The sequence below is a fragment of the Aptenodytes patagonicus genome, chromosome 3 (assembly GCF_965638725.1).
Source record: "Aptenodytes patagonicus chromosome 3, bAptPat1.pri.cur, whole genome shotgun sequence".
Classification (NCBI taxonomy): Eukaryota; Metazoa; Chordata; class Aves; order Sphenisciformes; family Spheniscidae; genus Aptenodytes; species Aptenodytes patagonicus.
In genome coordinates this window covers 29,571,035-29,586,143 of record NC_134951.1, presented here as the reverse complement: position 1 = coordinate 29,586,143, position 15,109 = coordinate 29,571,035, and the positions used below count along the sequence as shown (strand labels likewise).

The window sequence follows — 15,109 nt, the reverse complement described above, 5'->3', positions numbered from 1 at the left end:
AGTTTTTGAACTAAGAAACGATTTAGTGATTACAGTTTGCTATCAGAGTAGGGCTTGGGACTGAGTTCCTGATAGAGAAGACCATTTGTTGTCTGTGACTCTTGCTTTTTGCTGTTCACATTTGTGTGTTACTGCATTATGAAAGGGATCATACTGGATAAGCAGTGATGTGACTAGTCTGTTTGCCTGTTTCAGTTGCATCCAGTACTATGTGCCGTGCAGAGAGTGAATATAACATAAATTGCGCCGCACAGAAAAACAGTATTTTGTTTTTCTCTTTTTTTTTTTTTTTTTTTTTTTTAAAATCCACTGAGGGAGTAACTCACAACTTTATGTAAATCCTAGTAGAGGCAAGACAGGTTAGTGCTGGAGCTTGTGAAGGTAAAACTCTGGTTAGTTGCGTAAAATGTAGGTTTACAGAAGGCTTTAGGAACCCAAGTATAAGGTGAGTTATATAAAGTTTCATGTAGTCTGTCGTCTTTGAACTGACTCTTGTTTTTTCATAAACGCATTCAGTCATCTATACTATAGTTAAAATGCAAGTTTGTTTATTTTTCAGTGAGCAAGGCTATTGGTCGGGCATTTCCTCACTGTTTCATCTGTGCTATGTGGAGTATCCGTGCAGGTCTGATACATTTGCTATTGACAAATGGTAGTCAATAGCTCTTGGAAAGTACGTGCTTTAACCATTTCCCTTACATCAGCCTGAGCAGTAGTTACCTTTACCACATTGTATCTTTCAAATCTGACACTGGAATTGCCCAACACTTTGGCGCATGACACATCAGAGGAGACAAAAATTGTAAGACAACAAAATCAAAAGTGTAAATTTTGAACTCCTAACAGTGGAACAATTTACGTACATTTGTGCTTCCAAGTGCTAGAAAAGTAGGAATAACACCAATTACAATTTGAACCTTCATTTCATTTTTTGTTCCTTACGCCAAAACAAATTATATCCTGTATAATGCCAATTGTCATGCAAGTAATACAAAAGGAGTGAGTACTGGGGTTCTTTTATGAGACGCCTACATGGATTACTTGCCATACAAAAGAGCACTCAATGAATATGAGCTGGGAAGAAGGGAGAGGGTACAACATGTCAAAAGATTCAAAGGAGAGAAAAAACAGGAGGCTGAACAAAGCAAGCCAATTAATGAAAGCAAAACAAAGAGTATTTCTGAAGAAGTCAGGTGTTGCAAGTTAAAGCTGTCCCTTGTAGCCAACACATGCAGCTGATAATCCAGCTAGACATAGACCTCGGCAGCATGGTGGGGTCTAATCTTTTTATGGGGATTAACTGTTCTTCAGAATATTCTTCAGTGCCTCTGGCATCAGCTTGCTTGCTTTCTGTCAGCATACAAGGTTTTCTGGTATGTCTTTTTTTGGGTTCGTTTTTGGGGGTTTTTTTGCACAAGTACAGTATATTTCTCTAGTGTAAGGAAAATTCCTCTTCGGGTCTATCTGAGTTTTGTTGTGTCAAGTGGGTCAGCAAGACATACTATGTTGGCATACTGTTGTGCTCTGGATACCAGTGCTGGATGCATTGACATGACTTCTTTGTCCTGGCAGGGCAGATAGGATTACCTTTTGAGTCATATGTTCATTGAGTTAGTGTATATCAAAAAATAAATGAGAAGTCCCTTCATTTTGGACTTGTATAAAGTTCAAGTGAATCAAAGCAAAGATACATCATATACACTAGCACAGAGGCCTGAAATAATTGAAAGACTATTCACCCTAAAGTACTTTTATACACTGGAGAGAGAAAGCCACTTTCAGAAGTTGACTCAGCCTTCCTGTCTTTCTGTGTTGACTCTGGAGTGAGTCATGGCTGGGCTGGTCTCTAAACCTGTGTTCCTTGGTTAGATGGACAAACCTAGGCAAAATTCAGTGAGACTGGCTCCAGGAGGTTCCTAAACTGTGAAGGTGAACATCTTGTTTCAAGCTATTCCTGTTTACGCTATGATATCAGCCTGATCCTTTGTCAATACAACTGATGGTGAATGTGTAACTACTGCTGATGACTGTACATTTTCCCCCTGAATTGTTCTCTGATGCTGAGTTGAAAAATATGTTTATTTTTCTTTTGGATAGTATATGAGTCTGTAGAAGTGGTCTTTAAAAACAATTAATCAAAAGACACATTTTGAAGCTACATGCAAGAAACCAGTTGAGTCAGAGAAGTATTGTAAAACAGAAGATAAAAAAGATGGTGAACAAACTAAAACAAGGGCCAGAAGGTCAACAGCAGTCGTAGCCACTGGTGAAGGTTTTTCTTAAGGAGAGGTCACAAATTGAGTTAGTTTATTCCCAGCACTAAGTTCAGGTTGTATGGCATATCTCAAGCCTTGCATGTGTAACTATTAGCTGTATTGAAAAGCATAACTGATAATTGTGGAATTTTACAGATTCTTCAGGGACAAGTGTCTAACCACCAAATTGCTGTAGAAAAACTGAAAAAAGCTGCTGAAGTGTTACTGGATACAAGGGGAGAGTTGACACCAGACAAAGATGAGATTCAGAAAACACTGGGTAAAATGTTTACTTTTCTTAATACCGCTTTTTATCACTTGTGTCTGCTTGCAGGTACTGGAAGAGACAAAATACAGAGTTTCCACATTCTTGTGTCACTGTTCAAAGGCCACGTTTTGTTGAGTCATAAGCTCTTACAACACAGTAACTTCATTGTTGGTCTGCCTCCTACGCTTGATCCATATGCTTTTCACTTAAAAGCTGTAATTTTATTTTTGACTTTTTTTTTTCAGAAATAGGGATTACGTTTAATTCCCATGTTACAGATGGGCATGCCAAACAGAGTTAGTGATTTGCTGAGGATCATAAATTCTCCAGTGGGAAGGAGCATGTTCAGGTTCAAGGAACATGACCCCAACTATCTGATTCCAAGCAATTATTTGAAGTTTGCTTAGCCAAGGAATTATTTCCTTCTGACTTCAAGAAACTTCTGTGATGGGTTGACCTTGGCTGGCTGCCAGATGCCCACCCAGCTGCTCTCTCACTCCCCTTGCCCAACAGGATGGGTGTAGAAAATAAGATGGAAAAGCCCATAGGTCAAGATAGGGAGATCACTTATGAATTATCATCGTGGGCAAACCAGACTTTTCCCATTGCCAAATAAAATAGGTTTCGATAGTGAGAAACAAAGACAAATTAAAGCAACACCTTCCTCCCACCCCACTTTTTTCCAGGCTCACCATCACTCCTTCCTTCCCAACTACTCGCACCTCCTCCCTGCCAAACAGTGCAGGGTGGATGGGGAATGGGTGGTTGTGGTAAGTCCATAACAGCTCCTCTCTGCTGCTGCTTCCTCCTCACACTTTTCCCCTGCTCCAGCATGCGTCCTCTCCACAGGCTCAAGTCTTTCAGGATCATCTTGCTCCAGCGTGGGCTCTTTATGGGCTGTAGTTCCTTCAGAAAATATCCACCGCCTCCGGCGTTGGGTCCTCCATGTGCTGCAATGTGGTTATCTGCTCCAGCATGGTCCGCCACAGGCTTCAGGGGAATCTGCTGCAGCACCTGGAGCCACTTCTTTCCCCTCTTTCTTGTTGGACCTTGATGTCTGCAGGGCTGTTTTTCACACTTTTTTTTCCCCCCTCACTTCTCACTCTCAGGCATCATTTTCCCCTTTCTTAAATACATTTCCCAGAGGCACCACCACCTTGGCTGAGGAGCTCAGCTGTACCCTGTGGTGGGTCAGTTGGAGCCAGCTGGAACCGTCTATGTGTCTTCCACGGGGCAGCCCCTGGCCTCTTCTCACAGAGGCCAAAAACTTTGCCAGTACCAAAACCTTACCACCTACACCCAATACTCTTTCCTGTCGGTTGTGAGAAGTAGGACAGCATGACATTCACCACTGTCTGAAGTTTGAAGACTCTGTATGTGTATCACACAACTATCTCTTACTGAAATCCCGTAAGTAACTTGCAGAGCAACAAAATAAAACAACTGTGGGCTTGCCGCTTTGGAGTTGGTGATGAAACTCCATGAGAGGTACATGGAACTTGTAACTTTCTGAGGCTTATCCCGAAAGTGTTGAAGGTCTAATGAAGAACCATCTGGAAGAACCTTTCGGCTCTAATAACATAAGAGACATAATTGTAGAAGAGCTGTCTTAATACTCTGCTATTTTATTTCTTGGGAACAGTCAACAGCTGTCATAAGCTAGAGCTGCGTGGGAACCAGCTTCTAAAAGCTGGGGAGCACAGCTGTAAGCTGTTCCCTCATTTCCCTTGTCCTATGGGCTTCTTGTCTCTGTTTGAAGATTTTGATCCTTGCTTGTGTGTTTTTACTGAATAAAGCTGATGGTTTTGCTTCATTCTGATGTAGGCAATTTTTGACTCACACTTACCTGGTGAGAACTGGTAAAATGAGTTAAAAGCTTAGTTTGGCTAAAGGAAAAAATTGAAATACATTTTCTCTTTATCAGATGATGTTGTGGATAGGTATGACAATTTATCCAAGTCTGTGAATGAAAGGAATGAGAAGCTCCAAATAACTCTGACACGATCCCTAAGCGTGCAGGATGGTTTGGATGAAATGCTGGATTGGATGGAAGGTGTTGAAAAGAGCCTTGAAGAACAAGATCAAGTGCCTTTGAATTCTGCTGCTATTCAGGATATTATTAGTAAAAGCATTGTAAGTAGCATTCTCTGAAGAAACATTTGTTTGAGAATTCAGATTTCAAGAAAGAGTTAAAATCTTAGTTTGGCACCTTTAATGGATTCAGAATACTTAATAAAGAGGACTGTTGCGTGAAGTGGAACTGCACATAAGGATTTTTGTAGCTGAAATAGATCTACACTGATGGTCTAGCTGTACTGATTTGTTGCTTGATATGGTGGACGAGTTTCACTTCTTAAAATTTAGTTATAAGCAATACAGAGTAGTTCTTGCTTGTTTCAGATGCTAGAACAAGACATTGCGGGTCGCCAAAGCAGTATAAACACTATGAATGAAAAAGTGAAGAAGTTCACAGAAACAGCAGATCCATCCACTGCATCCACGCTGCAAGCTAAAATGAGTGAACTTGCAGGACGGTTTTCTGAAGCAAGTAACAAGCATAAAGAGAAGCTTATGAAAATGGAGGAGTTGAAGACTAAAGTGGAGTTATTTGAAGGTCTGTCAGAAAAACTTCAGTCATTTCTAGATGAGAAAAACCAGGCACTCAGTGAGACGGAGGCACCAAGAAAGGATGTTAGTGAAGTGTATCAATATATGCAGGTACTGTACCATTCCATTTGTATATATTGTGCATTTCTAGTCTAACTCATCTAAGTGATTGAACCAATAAATAAGGTGTGCTTGTTTCCCAACTTTGGTCGGTTAGCTAAAATCAAGAATTTAATTTTAAACAAGTGATTGTGAAGTCTAATATGAACAATGTAATCCTGTTTTGCAGGAAGCTAGTGTAGAATTGGCACAACATAAGAAGGATCTGGAAGTTTTGCAGCAGCTTCTTGAAGAACTTTCATTCCATGCTCTTCCTGGAGATAAAGCATTGGTATTAGAAAAAGTAAATGCTTTGTCAAAGAAATTCAGAGAGGTAGAGGAAGCTGTAAAGGAAAAGTAAGTTGAATAATTAAAGTGTTTCCGCCTTGGCTAATAATACAGTGTGAATGTTGTGATGACGGCTATCCTCCTGCATGCAATCTCAAGGGATTGCAGTTAACCACAGAGTAGAGAGTTCTTTTATTTAAAAAAAAAGGGATTCTATTTGGAAATGCCTCTGTAGTTAGTCTGTCTGGTTCAAGAGCTCTAATGTTTGCTGTAAAGACAAGTAACTCTTTACAAATTTTGTGATATTTACAGGAGGCTTGTCAGTTCTAAGAAGACCCTACTTCTCCCCTTTTCTGATAGAATACAAATTGCTGCTTGTGCAAATTGCTTTAGAGTACCGTTTGGAATCAGGCTGCAAAGGAAAACTGGAGAAATTATTAGAGCTTCCATATAAGTTACTTGTACAGCAAGACTAGATGTTCCACATTCTGCTCATATCCATAAAACTAGTTTTTGTGACACTTTGAATTTAGGAGTAGCAATATCAGATTGATAATATCTGTTGGTTTAATTATCCGAAGGAATACTGACATTCAGTACTCAATTTCTTTTGTTGTCTTTGTCTAGAGAAGAGGATGTATCATCTTGTCAGAAACAAATGGATACTTTTGAGCTCCTTGTAGAATCATTAAAGAAATGGATAAAAGAGACGACAGAACGAATTCCAGCAGCGCAACCCTCTCTGAATACAGAGGAGTTAAAGAAACCTTTGGAAGATACATTGGTAAGACATTGTAGATGAGAAGTGAAATATGGCTGAAGGAAATAGGACATCTATTAGTAACATGAAAGTACAGACTTAAGGGGTAAACAGTCACAGTAATTGGGACTGGGGAGCTTGCAGTCTACATTTATATTCCCATTTCCTTTGCATGTTTGGATATACTGCAGGGGATTCCCAAGTAGCAAGGTTGTTCCTTTCTCCTCACTAAATCTTTTAAGTCTGAAATCAGTTTTGTAATGGACAAATGACTGTTTTTCTTAACCAGAATTTAAAAGATGAATGGACATTAAAAGCACCTGAACTGCAGAAAATGAATAGCAGAGGAACATTGCTGTGTAATTTAATTACTGCTGTGACTTCTCCTGCCAAACTGAGAGCAGTTGCAAAATCAGGTATGCATTTGTATAATCAGGTAAGCCTAACATTTCAGGAGTTTTTAAAACCTTTAAGACAAAAATTAAAATATTTCACCCTTGGATTAGCTTTCTGAATATTATGGCTTGTGAGAAGTCAGTTAGCCATGTCTGTTCTGACCATCGTTGGCTGTGACTAGCATTTAAACTGTCTAACTGCTGTAGTAATTCAGTACACATTCTGATTGCTTTACACTGCCAAAATAGCGTAAAAGTGCTTTGATGTAAATGATTAACAGGTCCTAAAGCTGTTACTTCAGTATGTAATTCCCAGATAATGAACAAAATATATCACAGTTGCCTTCACCTCATCCCAGAAAAGTTCTGATAATGAGAAACTGACTTACTCTGATCGGTGTTCAGTGCTTCACATATCCACCAAGTCTGCAAGTAGGACAAATACAAACCCTGCTTTTGCAAACACTGATGTACCTGCACACCTTTGCTGCCACAGAGACACCTCTTTCATGGCCACAAGGCTATTCTGTGTGACGCCAAACACACACATAAAGGTTTGCAGAGTCATGGAGTTTTTGTTAGAAGGGTGATGAGGACGTGGTTTATCTAAAAGGTGAGCCTAGGCAAACCTTCTCATCCCAATATGATAGCATAATTAATGCTAGTCAATATTTTAGTTGAAACAACAGCACAGAAGGGAATCAACTCCATATCCCAGCATGACTTTCCTGGGCCAAAATATGTTTCCAGTCTGGAGCTTCAGCTAAATCCTTTTTACCGGTAATCTGATTTTAAAGACAGCAAAATCTATTTCCATGATTTTCTGTACTCTAGTGTTTAAATGTTAATTTGTTTTACAGAAACCAGTAGTTCTGCTAAGTATCATTCAAGCCATAGTTCAAGGCATGTGATACCTAGGGTGTTTCAATGGCTGTAAGCACATTTTCAGTCAATTCTTGAACTGACTAGGTCTGGAAATAAATTCAAGTGTGTTGGCCTTCATTGGTCATGCAAAGGACTGCCTCACTGTCCAGCTGGTACTGTGGGGTAGATGCATAGCCTTTTCCAAGGCAACCATTAATCTTTCTTTGTTAATTGCTCATCTGGGAATACATATGTGCAGAAGAGCGGGAAGTTGTTATTCTTGCAGTTCTCTGTGGCTTGACCGCGTGCCCCAGCTCTGTGGTCTGACGGCGTTTTACAAAGCCCATGTAGCCCTGGTTCCACGGGCTTTGAAATTATGTTTAATTAGTAGGGCTGCCTGGGTGAGTGGTTGCCTCCGAGTGACAGTAAGGACTTCACATTGCAATCCCTGTCATGGAGCATGTGCTCAAGTGTTGCTCATGACAAGATAGGGAGGGATTTGTCCAGTTGGTATCAAGAGCTTTTTGTGCAGAGGTATGGTGTTGCTAAATCATAGAATCGTTTAGGTTGGAAAAGACCTTTAAGATCATCAGGCCCAACCGTTAACCTAGCACTGCCAAGTCCACCACTAAACCATGTCCCCAAGCGCCATGTCTCCATGTCTTTTAAATACTTCCAGGAATGGTAACTCAACCACTTCCCTGGTGGGTAAAGGTGTCCTGAGTAAGCAGTGCCTTTGGTTGTGGTGTCTGCAATGACTACTTTGGGCTTCTTTGCTCTTTAATGCTTAGTGCTCTCCTCAGAGTCTCAGCGTTTGCCAGCTAGCCCTCTCCCAGGCCATACCCAGACATGGTTGGGTAAAACTATGTTCTCAGTAGGCAGTAGGGAACAGGTTCCTTTTGGGAAGAGGAAGGAAGTGATGTGAGCCATATGGATGTGAGCAGGCCTCACAGCTAGGACGTAGACCTTTGTCCACTACAGCCGTTTATTTAGCATGGTATCGTGAGCGGTAGGACTGCTTATACATCATGCATATGTGCATACTTATATGTGCATCCATGTGCACACCCACCCGCTATGCATATGCTGTGCACATGTGATACCACTTATGGTACTAGCTGGCTGGAGCAGCTTAAAACATAAAACAACCTTAAAATATATAAACTGGTTTAAATAAAATATTTGCTATGACAAGGTTAGTTTTCAGTTATTTCTTTAATGTTATAATGAGAGCTATGTATCATGTTGTTTTAAAGAGGAAATGCAGTGCTGGGGTTTTGGTGGGAAGAGGCCCAGATAAGCATGGGACTTGGTCTCTCTTGATCCACAGGTGGCACAATGTTAAATGGTGAAGGAGGAGCTCCAGGAACTCAGGATTTCCTGAAAAATAAAGGTCAGTAAAAATTTCAGGATGTGATAAAGAAATGTACCTGCCAATTACTGTTAAATATGTAAGTGTTTTTTAAATGTTGTCTGTAAATCTGCTTGTAGCAGTGACTACTAGACTGACATTTCACATCACTGTCACGTAAGGAAACTATATTGACTAGGACATGATACGAAAATTAATTGTAAAAATACCTACCTTCAATATTTTCTTTGAAGACAGATCAAATCTGGCTGTGTTTTCTAAATCAATATGTACTTCTATGAACGTATACAGGGATAGCTATTTTAATATAACGCATGGCTTTTGAGAAAATTCTAATATGTGTGTATGTGGTTTGAAACTTTTTAACACCCACCACCCAGCGTTCACAATACGCACATACACAAACATACATATACAAAGACACCCACTTTACATACATTTGTATCACTGTATGTGACCAACCCCTTTACAGAAACAAAGGAACTTACATAGGCATTTTATATGTGCTTATGGATAGCCACGTACCATGTCCCAAGTCTGCAGAGTCCGTTCTCCTAAACTACAGTCTACTTAGAGCACAGCAGGCAGACTGTGTACTCCCAGTGATAAAACACATTTATAATGGTACATGAATGTGAGCAAAATATTATTGCAGTAATGTTAGGCTGTCATATAAGTAACTGAACTGTAGTCCAGTATGTTCAACTTTTTGTCATGGAATTGTTGCTTAAAATACTAAAATAACAATGGGTAGAAAGATTGTAAAGTATTTGTGGCATTTGTGTACCTGTGTGTATTAAAGCAATGATTTCCGTGAAATGAGAAGCTCTTGCAAATAGGAACTTACATTAGGCCATTCAAATGTAGTGTTACCACGTTTAGAGTGAACTGGAAATAACTCTAACACATTCAGTGACTTCTTATTTGGGGGACTATTAGCTATTGTAACCCAGGGTACTGTTTAGAAGTTCTTGAAGTCCAAGTATTGTTTTGAAGGGCTTGTAACCTCTAACGTAGTCTTTATGCATCTCTCCTGTTACAGAACTGACAACTGTTCAACAAGCCATGTCTGATGTAAATCACAGTTACGAAGATTTGGGAGTTTTATTGAAGGAAAAGATTTCAGAACTAGAAAGTATGCTTTCAAAAATGCAGAATATTCAGGAAGAATCGACCTCAATGATGCAGTGGTTGCAAAAAATGGACAAAACTGCATCAGATTGGGAAGCTGCTCCAACTGATAGTGAAGCAGTTAAAGCCCAAGTTGAGCAACATAAGGTACTTTGTGCCTTCAAAAAAATACTCTTTTTTGCAGTTACTGGGGAAATTCTAGTTGAACAACCGATACCTCAGGCTAGCTTAATGTTGCAGAGAGATTTAAATGATCCTAGTAAAGCGTGCCAGTCAGGCTTAGAGCAAATCTGGCAAACTGTCAATGGAGTAAAAGGAGCACTGTGTCAGAGAGAAGGAGTTGTGCAGGTCAGAAAATAATAATTTTGGTGGCCAGTTTAAATAGGTGAGGCTATATTGATTATGCAATAAACTTTTTTCATCTCCTTAGTGGTTTAGAGGTGTATACTGGATTGCTTGTAAGACCTGAAGGGCTATATCTATCCAAAAGCTGTTTCTGCAGCTGCTGGTTCACTCACACTCCCCAGACCTCCCGGTCTCTGCAGCTGCAGCGGCTTATGTCTATTCCAAGGCAGCGTTTCTCTTCAGCAACCGTGTCATGCTTGTTAAGTTATATAGCTGCACAACAGTCTCCTCCCCCCTTTTAAACTGATGAGAGAAAACCACTGAATCAGCAGTAAGCTTCTGTCCTGGTTCAGCATTGGAGGCATATGCTTCCCTAGCAATGAAGGACAATATTTACACATGTAAAGGTTCATCTATAAAGGGAAATGTAATGGATAGGGAAAATTCTTTCCTTGCCTGTGATTGTGGGTAAACAAGGGCAGAATTTGATTCAACTGAGAGAATTCTTTTGTATTTGGAGGGTCACCCTTAAAAATTAACCTGAACAGCTACTGGCTTTCCTCAGACTTGGATAACATTCAGTCCTAAAACTCAGACTAAATGTGGAAGAAAACTAGCTCCTTATTTTTTAACAGAGAATGTGCAAAGCTAACATGACCATCTTACCCCCAGTGTAGTAATAGAAGAGTATTCACAGATAGTTGGAAAACTGAGCGAGTGCTCAGGCAAGAGTCACGCTTCTGATTCAGTTGGACCTTTTAGTAAAAGTTCTACATCAAGCACAGGTTTGTTCAGTGTTTATTTTAGTGGGTTTTGGGTAACTAAAATGCAGCTCCACGGGGCAAGCTTTGTTACTTAAGAATATTCATGTAAGAGCCCTTTGCCAGGCATAAGGACTGTTCACTTCTGTCTGTAAGAACAGCATGAATTAGGAATTGCTGGGGCATCTCAGTCTCCTGCTAGGTCTACACTTTAAGCTATGGTGCTCTTTAAACTATAGTTCTAGATGATCTACAAGAAGCAGTCTATCTGTGATAGCAGGACTGCCACTGAGAGAAACGAGGCCCCCTTTCTGTCGGTGCTAGCTGGGTTATTTCTGCTGTGAACTGTACTGTGCGTTAGTTTGCCTTCTGTACAAGAACAGATTCTAAGTATATGTGAATATGATGGGACCTAGCAGATCTTATTTATCTGAATTCTTCTAGTTCTGTCACTTGTTCACATTAAACAATAATTGTTATTATTAATAGAGTTTAAATTGGTCAGGTTCTCTCTTCCAAAAAAATTGACCAGCAACATACGCCATTATAAAGTGTTTTGAGATTCATAGCAGAAAAGTAGTATATAAGTGCTAGATATTTATTGTTTATCTTCATGCTTGGCATCTCAGTATTATGGACTTCAAACTTGACACCTTACCGTTCTTCTTTAGTCTCTTATTTATTTATTTTATAACTTGAATTTGCAGCTTTTTGAAACGGAATTAAAGCAAAGTGCGAATAAAGTGCAGGAACTAAAGGACAAAGTGACAGAGCTGTTGGAAAAGAACCCTGACTCTCCTGAGGCGCCCAAATGGAGACAAATGTTGGATAAAATAGGTACTTCAGTAAAGCTGTATTATAGCTCAGACTGATTTGGAAGTTGTTTTATTATGAGGGTTTTTTAATGTATTAGCAATCACTAGTATTTTTAATATCTTGCTCCCTCCTACCCCTTAAATTCTGTGGGAATAACTCCCTTTACAAGACTGTAGATCTGGAGTAATTCCGCTGATATCCGTGGGCTTTGAATTTATATCAGTGCAATTGAGAGAGGCTATAGCTCGACTCCCTCTTTGAGAGGGCTTTATCTTTTTCAAACTGTGTGTGGCTAAAACTTGACTGGTCAGTTATTGCTCCAGATACATATGTCGTTGTTCTTACAAAATATAACAAAGTTAGTTAATTTCATGTAAAGAACAGTTTGTAAAGAAACAGGTAATGCTTTTCTGCATGCTTTTTTCCCATGTACTAGTGGCTTTTGTCATTTTGTGGTTTTGATGACTTTTTGCCATTTTCTAAAACTGATTCCATAAATTTTGCCAAAAAAATTGGAAATTACCATGTTTGGACAATAGACTTTGAGATACTGCAGTGCATAATTGTCATGAGCTTTTAAAAATTCTTCTTAGGTTTGTCATATTTTAAATAAATCATAGGTTAATCTTGTTTCATGCTGATAGGCATTTCTGTAGCTACACCAATAGTAATTTTAAAGCTGAGAACTTTACCGATCTGTCCTGTTTGTAAGTGAAACTCTGAAAAGTTTAAGTAGCAGGTAAGGTCTCCAAGAGAACTTGAGTAGTGTTAAAAGGGGATTAATACAGACTGAGCAGAGGTCAAAGACAGTGAAGTGGCAAAAGAAACTGAAAAAACACGGATGAAATTCAGGGTCAAGAAGAGTTAGCAAAATACCAGAGCTGACTGAACAGGCGCTGACAGTATCACAGAGGGAAGGGGGAAGTTACAAGACTGTAAGACTCAATGGCTGCTCTGGAAGCCACTTGCTACAAGTGGAAGAGACCACAGATTGGCCTAGGTGTGAACCTAAGCTCACACAGCACTTTTGAAATACCTGCGTACAGAAGTATTCTCATTGCCTATCATTAGGTACCTGGTTTAGATGTCTAAATGAGGCCATTCATCTTCACAGGCTCCTAATACAGGCCTTTGAAAGAGGTGTGCTCCTTCAGAGAGAGGGCTGTTCAGAGTAGAAGCCTAAATTAGGGCTTCTGCTCACCCCTGGAAGGGTATCTGTTTCTTCTTACTGAATAAGCAGGAAGATTTGTCTATCTAAATCAGGCACCTAAGTTATAACTGAGTACAGCCCTTTGGCTTTTATGTCATTTGATACCGAAGCCTAAATTTGCTGGTATTTCACTTAGTAATACTCTAATCCAATTTTATTACAGTTGTATATTCATTGCTCTAAAAATTCCGCACGTGGCTGTGCTAAACTGCAGACCTTCATCCAAGTGTATATGCATCTGACTGTTAAAAGATGTATTTGCCGAGTCACTGCAATAAGGCATCTGGAGTTAATCAGCAAGAAGCCTTATTAGAGAGCTCTGTTTATGTTTCATACATAGTCTGCTGTCTGACAACCCATCTGCTAGAACATGCATGCAATATGTTAACATTATCATTGTTAGATTCCAAATGGAAAGAACTCAATCAAGTTACATCTGAGAGACAACAAAAACTGGAGGAGTCTTCAAATTACCTGACCCAGTTCCAGACAGCAGAAGCTCAGTTAAAGCACTGGCTTGTAGAAAAGGAGCTAATGGTCAGCGTGCTGGGACCACTATCAATCGATCCTAATATGCTGAATACACAAAAGCAACAGGTTCAGGTGAGTCATGCCAGCAGGCATTATTGATTTAAGTTTCTTCTGCTTTTTTGCTATTAGCAAAGTACAATTTTGCATTTAGATAGAGTACAGCACAGTTAGTATGAGCTACTACCATTTGTTTATCAGCAAATATCATCTTAAGTTATAGTTGACTACAGTAATGACAAGAAAAAAATTATCATAAGAGCAAAGAGAGATCAGAACAGCTAAAGGAAAAAAAAAGTTGAGGGGGATACTGATCCTATGATACATGTTTGTGTTTTGACCATACTGTGGTTTCTCTGGAGTTGAATGAAAATGTTCCTTTGAAGTTTTATTAATTTGAGTGCGTATGTAACATTTTATGGTCAGTCCTCATATATAGTCTGTGCTGTAGAACTAGCTTTTTGAGATTTTGTTCACTTGACTGTGCCGGTAGCTAATAAAAATATGAAGGCAAGTGAAATGCAGTACTGTGAATAGATATGGGGCCAAGAATGTGAAAGACAGAAGAAAAAGTATAATGACAAAGTGGAGTAGTTTACTTACAGAAATACAGCAAACTGCAGACAAAAGAAACAAAAGTTAAATCGGACAAAGTTGCAGAAACTAGAAATTTTTATTTCAAACATTTCTGTTGCTGCCAGTTATTTTAAACTGTGATGAGAAATAACATTTTTATTTTGCAAAAATATTATTAAATCTGGCATATCAATATTGATTAAAATGAAGTGTTTCAAACATGAACTATGTTCTAATACTATGTGAAAATGACTTAATATTGGTTTGTAAGTGCTTCAGAAATCTAGACAGCTGGCATAAGACTATCATGTGTCACTTAACAGTCCTTAAAAGTTAAACCTAATTGACTTAAAAAGAAAGGGTTTGGATTGTTCTGCAAAGTAAACCCATGGTATTTGTCCCTTCTGCAAGCACTATGACTTACTGTCAAAAAACCAAAAAATAATACTGGGAACCAGTGATGTAAACTTTAAAGATCTTACAGTACTCGTTCAGTCATTTTGTAAATTATCCAAATATTCTATCTGCTATAATAATACATTGCAATATTATGTCAGGATACACCTTCTTTGAAGTTCTATCTTAAGACAAATATCGACACTGTCTAGGAAAGAAGAGACTGCTTGAAACTAAACAGTGATTATTTTACTTGGTATGGTTACTCAGTTACTGTAGTATTAACAGAATTCATTGTTTACTTCTATCTGCTGATTGAATTTCTATTAGATGATCTGTAAATTAACCTCGTTTTTTCTGGTTCTTTGATGTAAATGCTTGGAAACAATACAGTTTATGTGTAGAAGACGCAATTATTTCACTGGCTTTTAAACTTGG

At 39.0% G+C, this 15,109-nt stretch overlaps 1 protein-coding gene across 7 annotated transcripts in view; it reads left to right on the top strand.

The window, feature by feature from the left end:
- The window catches only part of DST (dystonin), a 315,857-nt gene that overhangs the window by 216,722 nt on the left and 84,026 nt on the right, over positions 1-15,109 (top strand). For all 7 annotated transcript variants that reach the window (XM_076332973.1, XM_076332971.1, XM_076332965.1 and 4 more), the window contains 10 exons: positions 2,412-2,535; positions 4,448-4,656; positions 4,924-5,241; positions 5,420-5,586; positions 6,145-6,301; positions 6,567-6,693; positions 8,867-8,929; positions 9,951-10,186; positions 11,853-11,982; positions 13,575-13,774. In XM_076332973.1, coding sequence (XP_076189088.1) covers positions 2,412-2,535; positions 4,448-4,656; positions 4,924-5,241; positions 5,420-5,586; positions 6,145-6,301; positions 6,567-6,693; positions 8,867-8,929; positions 9,951-10,186; positions 11,853-11,982; positions 13,575-13,774 — 1,731 coding nt within the window. The remainder of the gene's footprint in view (positions 1-2,411; positions 2,536-4,447; positions 4,657-4,923; positions 5,242-5,419; positions 5,587-6,144; positions 6,302-6,566; positions 6,694-8,866; positions 8,930-9,950; positions 10,187-11,852; positions 11,983-13,574; positions 13,775-15,109) is intronic.